The sequence below is a fragment of the Orcinus orca genome, chromosome 10, assembly GCF_937001465.1.
Source record: "Orcinus orca chromosome 10, mOrcOrc1.1, whole genome shotgun sequence".
Classification (NCBI taxonomy): domain Eukaryota; kingdom Metazoa; phylum Chordata; class Mammalia; order Artiodactyla; family Delphinidae; genus Orcinus; species Orcinus orca.
In genome coordinates, this window is record NC_064568.1 from 70,773,569 (window position 1) to 70,782,183 (window position 8,615).

At 42.8% G+C, this 8,615-nt stretch overlaps 1 protein-coding gene across 2 annotated transcripts in view; it reads right to left on the reverse strand.

Moving 5' to 3' along the window:
* Nucleotides 1-8,615, reverse strand: part of SAYSD1 (SAYSVFN motif domain containing 1) — a 38,886-nt gene that overhangs the window by 28,950 nt on the left and 1,321 nt on the right. For both annotated transcript variants that reach the window (XM_033424092.2, XM_004267644.3), the window contains exon 2: nt 3,671-4,378. In XM_033424092.2, the coding sequence (XP_033279983.1) occupies nt 4,028-4,378 (351 nt within the window). In that variant the 3' untranslated portion in view covers nt 3,671-4,027. The remainder of the gene's footprint in view (nt 1-3,670; nt 4,379-8,615) is intronic.

Below are 8,615 nucleotides of genomic sequence, written 5' to 3' on the forward strand. Positions count from 1 at the left end.
GAAATCTGTTGCGTTTCTACCCCTAACAACAAAAGATCAGAAAGAGAAATTAAGGAAACAATCCCATTTACCACTGCATCAAAAAGAATAAAATACTTAGGAATAAACCTACCTAAGGAGACAAAAGACCTGTACTCCAAAAATTATGAGACACTGAAGAAAGAAATCAAAGATGACACAAACAAATGGAAAGATACACCATGTTCTTGGATTGGAAGAATCAATACTGTCAAAATGACTATACTACCCATGGCAATCTACAGATTCAATGCAATCCCTATCAAATTACCAATGGCATTTTTCACAGAACTAGAACAAAAAATAAATAAAATTTGTATGGAAACACAAAAGACCCCAAAAAACCAAAGCAATCTTGAGAAAGAAAAAGAAAGCTGGAGGAATCAGTCTCCCTGACTTCAGACTATACTACACAGCTACAGTAATCAAAAGAGCATGGTACTGGCACAAAAACAGAAATATAGTTCAATGGAATAGGATAGAAAGCCCAGAAATAAATCCATACACCCATGGTCAATTAATCTATGACAAAGGAAGCAAGAATGTACAACAGAGAAGACAGTCTCTTCAATAAGTGGTGCTGGGAAAAGTGGACAGCTACCTGTAAAAGAATGAAATTAAAACATCCTCTAACACCATACACAAAAATAAACTGAAAATGGATTAAACACCTAAACGTAAAACCAGATACTATAAATCTCCGAAAGTAAAACATAGGCAGGACACTCTCTGACATAAGTCGCAGCAGTATCTTTTTAGGTCCATCTCCTACAATAATGGAAATAAAAACAAAAAATAAACAGGACCTAATTAAACTTAAAATCTTTTGCACAGCAAAGGAAACCATAAACAAAACAAAAAGACAACCTCCAGAATGGGAGAAAATATTTGCAAACGATGCAACTGACAATGGATTAATCTGCAAAATATAAAACAGCTCATGCAGCTCAATATCAAAAAAACAAACAATCCAATCAAAAACTGGCTGGAAGATCTAAAAAGACTTTTCTCCAAAGAAGACATACAGATGGCCAAAAGGCACATGAAGAGATGCTCAACATCACTAATTATTAGAGAAATGCAAATCAAAACTACAATGACGGGGCTTCCCTGGTGGCGCAGTGGTTGAGAATCTGCCTGCTAATGCAGGGGACACAGGTTTGAGGCCTGGTCTGGGAAGATCCCACATGCCGTGGAGCAATGAGGCCCGTGAGCCACAACTACTGAGCCTGCGCATCTGGAGCCTGTGCTCCACGACAAAAGAGGCCACGATAGTGAGAGGCCCGCATACCGCAATGAAGAGTGGCCCCCGCTTGCCGCAACTAGAGAAAGCCCTCGCACAGAAACGAAGACCCAACACATCCAAAAATAAATTAAAAAAAAAAAACACCAAACTACAGTGAGGTATCACCTCACACTGGTCAGAAAAGCCATCATCAAAAAGTCTACAAATAATAAATGCTGGAGAGGGTATGGAGGAAAGGGAACCGTCCTACACTGTTGTTGGGAATGTAAATTGGTGCAGCCACTATGGAAAACAGTACGGAGGTTCCTCAAAAACTAAAAATAGGGCTTCCCTGGTGGCACAGTGGTTGAAAGTCCGCCTGCCGATGCAGGGGACATGAGTTCATGCCCCAGTCCGGGAAGATCCCACATGCTGCGGAGCGGCTGGGCCTGTGAGCCATGGCCGCTAAGCCTGCGCATCCGGACCCTGTGCTCCGCAACGGGAGAGGCCACAACAGTGAGAGGCCCGTGTACCATAAAAAACACAACAAAAAACAAAAAAACTAAAAATAGAGTTGCTATATGATCCTGCAATCCCAATCCTGGGCATATACCTGGAGAAAACAATAATTCAAAAAGATACATGCGATTAGAGACCTAAATGTAAGACCGGACACTATAAAACTCTTAGAGGAAAACATAGGAAGAACCCTCTTTGACATAAATCACAGCAAGATCTTTTTTGATCCACCTCCTAGAGTAATGGAAATAAAAACAAAAATAAACAAATGGGACCTAATGAAACTTAAAAGCTTCTGCAAAGCAAAGGAAACTACAAACAAGATGAAAAGACAACCCTCAGAATGGGAGAAAATATTTGCAAACAAATCAATGGACAAAGGATTAATCTCCAAAATATATAAACAGCTCATGCAGCTCAATATCAAAAAAACAAACAACTCAATCCAAAAATGGGCAGAAGACCTAAATAGACATTTCTCCAAAGAAGACATACAGGTGGCCAAGAAGCACATGAAAAGCTGCTCAACATCACTAATTATTAGAGAAATGCAAGTCAAAACTACAATGAGGTATCACCTCACACCAGTTAGAACGGGCATCCTCAGAAAATCTACAAACAACAAATGCTGGAGAGAGTTTGGAGAAAAGGGAACCCTCTTGCACTGTTGGTGGGAAGGTAAATTGATACAGCCACTATGGAGAACAGTATGGAGGTTCCTTAAAAAACTAAAAATAGAATTACCATATGACCCAGCCATCCCACTACTGGGCATATACCCAGAGAAAACCATAAGTCAAAAAGACACATGCACCCCAATGTTCACTGCTGCGCTACTTATAATAGCCAGGTCATGGAAGCAACCTAAATGCCCATCCACAGATGAATGGATAAAGAAGATGTGGTACATATATACAATAGAATATTACTCAGCCATAAAAAAGAACGAAATTGGGTCATTTGTAGAGACATGGATGAATCTAGAGACTGTCATACAGAGTGAAGTAAGTCAGAAAGAGAAAAACAAATATCATATATTAACGCATATATGTGGAACCTAGAAAAATGGTACAGATCAACTGGTTTGCAGGGCAGAAACTGAGACCCAGATGTAGAGAACAAACGTATGGACACCAAGGGGGGAAAGCGGCGGGGAGCGGTGGTGGTGCTGTGATGAATTGGGAGATTGGGATTGACATATATACACTAATATGTATAAAATGGATAACTAATAAGAACCTGCTGTATAAAAAAATAAAATTCAAAAAAAACAAACAAAAAAACAACAACAACAAAAAGATACACACACTACACCCTTCTTCACTGCAGCAGTATTTACAATAGCCAAGACATGGAAGCAACCTAATTGTCCATCAACAGAGGAATGGATAAAGAAGATGTGATATATATACACACAATGGAATACTACTCAGCCATAAAAAGGAATGAAATAATGCCATTGCAGCAACATGGATGGATGGACCTAGAGATTATCATACTAAGTGAAGTTAAGTCAGAAAGAGAAAGACAAATACCATATGCTTATCACTTATATGTGGAATCTAAAAAATGATACAAATGAACTTATTTACAGAAACAGACTCACAGACGTAGAAAACAAATTTATGGTTACCAAAGGGGAAAGGTTGGGGGGAAGGGATAAATTAGGAATTTGGAATTAGCAGATACATATTACTATATATAAAATAGATAAACAACAAGGACCTACTGTGTAGTACAGGGAACTATACTCGATATTTTATAATAACCTATATGGGAAACGAATCTGAAGAAGAATATATATCTGAAACATTTTGCTGAACACCTGAAACTAACACAACATTATAAATCAACTATACTTCAATGAAAAATAAATTAATTTAAAAAAGATTTAAAGAGAATATTTACTTTATACAGTCTTGATGTACCAAACGATTACTTCAAACAGCTGGGTATTTTAAAGTTATCTCCCCAATGCCCTCTTAGTGCTCTAAAAATCACCTCTCTCAAATAAAGAGACAAAGAGGTCTCCTTTCTTAAGCGTCTCTCTTTTTATAAATTGCATCAGACCCACAGTGAATGTCTTCCTGGGAGTTTCATCAAAACCAAAAAGAACTTGATATAAAACTGCAGCAGGAGATCGGGGAAAGAGTGTGGAATTGCGGGGTCACAGAACTGACCCGCAAGCTGTCCTTAGTCAAACCCACAAGTCGGTGCCCCAGGGGTGAAAGGACCTTGGGAGGCCAGCCGACAGCAGGGCTGGTCCTATCTCCCCTGCAGGGGTCGCAAGTGCAGCTCGCGCTCCAGCTGCTCGGCAGTCAGGGTACCCTGGATGGCCTCGCAGCCCGGGTTGAACACGGAGTACGCGCTCTTCTCCCCCTCCGTCTTCTCCTCGGGGCCTCGTGTCCCCACATACATCCAGTAGAAGAGGGACAGGACAAAATAGGCCAGGCCAAATTCCAGTTGCACAAACAGTCCCAGCAGGACCAACCAGAGGAGCACCTTCAAGAAGGTGATGTTGGTCAGGAGAGACTGGTCCTGCGGGGGCGGGGCCGGCGGACGCTCGGCTGGATTCCCCGGTGGCTGTGACGCGCGGCCCCCAGGCCGAGCCGCTCCCTAGGACACACACAAACAAACCAAAGTAAGAATAATGGGCAGTGGGGCCGGGAGGATCAAAACCGATCTGGAGAGACAGCTGTCCTTGCTCGGGAAAGGCTTCCGGCTCGTCTGTGTCTACAACCATCTCCAAAGAGCTCCTATGCATTCTGCTCCAACAGAATCAAAACTGATCAGTGAGATGTGAGCCAGTGAAATCCTTAACAGCGTTCAGAGGGATTCCCATCTGAGGCAGACATTTCCTCAGATTAATCTGTTGCTAACAGGAGCTAATTTTTGCCTGGTACAGAGACTCCCCCGTAATTGATAAGGCAGTGACCACATGCTTCCCACACAGAATCAATGTATGTTTGCTGCTTTGTCTAGAGGAGCTAAAATTTTGTTGAGTGACATGATTCTAAAATGAAGACTACACCAGAAACAGGAAACAAAAATCCCTTCCACACATTAAAAAGAAAGTCACTGTTATAGCCACAACCTTTCCATCCCCTGTGACCATCCTACACACCCCCAGGATCTCCTAACTGGACTCCCCACCTCCTAACTCTTCCCTCCCCAAACCATCCTATGTGCAGCTGCTAAATGGATCTGCTAAAACACCCATCAACCCCCTGCTCACAAACCTCTGACAAATTTTTATTGCCTACGGGTTAAAATTTAAACTCCTTGGGCTGGAATCCAAGGCCTTGCATTCACTCAACAGACAGAAATGCCAGTACACAGGCCCCTGCGCTGTGTGCTAATGGGAGACACAGGTACTTAAGGAGCTTTAGGGTGCTTGATCTCCAGTCCAGTATTTTGCAAGCTTTTTTGGGTATGACCCACAATAAGAAAGACATTTTGTACTGCAACCCCACACATATATATCAGGGGAAAAAAAGGTCACAAATCAACAAATACCTTCCTTACATATGAAGCTTTGATTTTCTATTCTATTTTTTTAAATTTAGTTTTAACAGAGGACTAGATCCTCTAAATTGATTTCACCACCCACTAATGAGTCATGACTTGCAGTTTGTAAAACAGTGGTCTAAAAATTTTCTGAACAACATGATCCACCATCTATTGCTCTATAAATGAACACTCTACTCCAGTTCAACTGGTCTTAGGACCCAGAGACATTGCCCCTCGGTGGCCAGGAATAGCCTCTGCGTCCTCTCCATTCCTCAGCAACTTGCTTCCTCCAGGCAAGCATGACTGGTGAACTGTATATGCCCCGACCTCCTGGGCCATCAAGGAGGGTGTCCCCTCTGCCACCTAGAGCTCCGAATGGCTGTTTCTCAGCACCGAACTATTCGTCATTCAAGTGTCTCTCTTTTAATACAGGTCACATGTGTCCCTAGATTGTTGCATGAGGCCCCAAGCTACCATTTATTATCTTCTGGTGTCTCCAGAGCCAAACACAGTACCCCACACATAAGTTCTCAATACATAGCAGACTTCTGGCTCATTTATTCAATTACATCTCTTATCCTTCACGTGGCAATTGAAAAGGGACCACAAATATTATTTGGTCTCAATTAAAAATACAGGTCATCTGATTTATGTTGCTTCAGAAATTCTATATTGTTCAACCCTTGATTTTTAGTATCAATATTGTAATTATTACCTTTTCAATTAGATTGGAAAGGTTCTTAACATATAATCAACAACCCCACACACACACAAACACACACATTTATTAAACAAATAAATGTCCCTTTCAGATGTAACCAGTGTGCACAATAGGGAAATCACTGAAGGTCTTAGCAGGGAACTAATACCACCTGATTAATATTTAAGACTACTCTGGCTGCCAGGCAGAAAATGGGCTGCAAGCGTAGAAGAAAGGAAATTGTTAGTAGCTCATGCAGGAGGCCCAGCAAGACAGGATCAGGCAGAGATCAGGGTGGTGACATGGAAGACGGAGAGAAATGATGGATACAGAATACATCTTAAATGTGTACGACTTGAAACTCACAGTAGACTGAATTCATTTTATTATTGAAGGAGTATAACAAGAATAATGCTACGGCCACCATTTACTGAGTGCCTTCAAGATGCCTGATCTGTAATCCAGCAAGCAGGTATTATTATTCCCGATTTACTGATAAGAAAACTCTGAGGTGTAAGCAACTCCCCTAAAGTCACATGGCGGGTGACAGGCAGAGATGAGTTTGGTCTAGCATCCTAGGATGATCTCCCTCCAAAGCCCTTTTTACTTAATTAGGGCCTTTATGGGGGGTGGTAAGGGGAAGGGTTAGAGAGCTAGAAGGAGATGAGGTGGGGTAGGGGGTTAAATGAACTGGAAAAGGGAACAAACAAAGAGGGGGGATAAGGAAATTCCTCTGCCTCGTTTGGCATTTGTTTTAGAACCAGCGTGCCTTCTGCTGTAAAAGCTGTGTGTGGAAGCGTTTGTGGTCACCACAGTCACCACAGCACATATGGTGCAGTTTAGGGAAGGGAATTCCGTTCCTTGAATGCCAAGCTGCTTCCCACCTCAGGGCCTTTGCACTCGTGGTTCCCTCTGAGAGGAAAGCCCCTTCCTCTCACACCACCTGGCTGGCTCCCTCTTCTACAAACCTCAGTAACAATGTCACCACATGGACCCTTGGCCTGTCCCAGGTTTCTGCAAAAGTGGCTCCTTCTTATGAAAATGGTGAGGTCACCTCCTCAGTGAGTCCTCCCTGCCCACCCAATTTAAAGTGGCACTCTGCATCCCTCACCCCCGATTCACTATCACAGCACCCTGGGTCCCCCCCACCTTTTTGTAGCATTCATCATTCTGTTCTTTCAACTCGAAGGCAAGTTCTGTGAGAGCAGGGCTTTGTCTTTATCACGCTGTCTCCTGGGATACAGGAAAGCAGCTGGAACACAGTGGGCACATGAGAGGATTATACTGAATCAATGAATGCTGACCGGGAAAGGGAAAAGTTAAAAGATGACTCCTGGATTTGAGGGGGTGATGCAAAGGCTGTGCTTGGCCAGGTGACGCCAAAGAAGGAGAGCATTTGAGCAGTGGGCCAACCTGAGGCAAGGCTTGGAGGGGAGGAATTGCAGGATGACTGTGGGCAATGGACCTTGGGGCTAGATGGTGCATTGGGGGCCTGGGAGGGAGATGGGGGTTGGGTGGGGGGCTTGGCAGGATTTTTTTAAAGTTACAGGCATATCTGTCCTAATGTGGTAGACGCTTGTCTCAGAAAGAAATATTTTATTTTAGTGGACTGCTTTTCCCCAAGCTAAATTCGAGAGTGAGGGAAGGAGGAGGTGGATGCTTCCTTGTCAATGGCCAGCAAAAAGAAGCAATTAGAAACAGAAGGTTAAAGAAATCTCTGACAAGCCACTGTGTACCACCTAAATTATTAGGTAGAGATAGATTATAAATTAGGGGAGAAAAAAAGCAGTTTAATGAGAATTTCACACCAGAACAAACCCAGGAATGGTAGCTGAGTCAATAAAAATGAGCTTCAAAGTTCCTCATGAAAAAACAGAGTAATTAATAAGAAGCACTGGAGGTCCAGCATTTCCTCTCATCCCTTTGTCAGGCCATCAGCTTTTGGGTTTTTAATAATGAAAACTTTCTCCAAGTTCAGCTTCTCTGGATCCAACTCAATGATCTCATATTCCTTTGGAAATGAGACATACAGTCAAAACCTCATTGTGTGGACTACAATGTAACTGGGAGAGGAAAAGAGATAGAGGAAATGGATTCTAAAATCCTAACCAGGGACTTCCCTGGTGGCGCCGTGGTTAAGAATCCGCCTGCCAATTCAGGAGACATGGGTTCGAGCCCTGGTCCGGGAAGATCCCACATACCATGGAGCAACTAAGTCCGTGCATCACAGCTGCTGAGCCTGTGCTCAAGAGCCCGCAAGCCACAACTACTGAGCCCACGTGCCTAGAGCTTGTGCTCCACAACAGGAGAAGCCACCGCACGGAGAAGCCACAAAGAGTAGCCCCTGCTCGCCCCAACAGGGGAAAGCCCATGCACAGCAACTAAGACCCAACACAGCCAAAAATAAAATAAATAAATAAATTTATTTTAAAATAAATAAAATCTTAAGCAATTGTGCGCAGTGAGTTCTAATCAACAATAAAGTCATCCTGAGACAAACTGCATGCAAGGAAATGGATTGTTTGAAACCTGCTGCACTCACTTTCTACAAGTCAGTTGGAACCCTGAGTGTCATGGAGAATAATATCTAATCCAAACTGAGTAACAGTAAGCTCTCCTTGATTACAAAAAAAAAAAAATCCT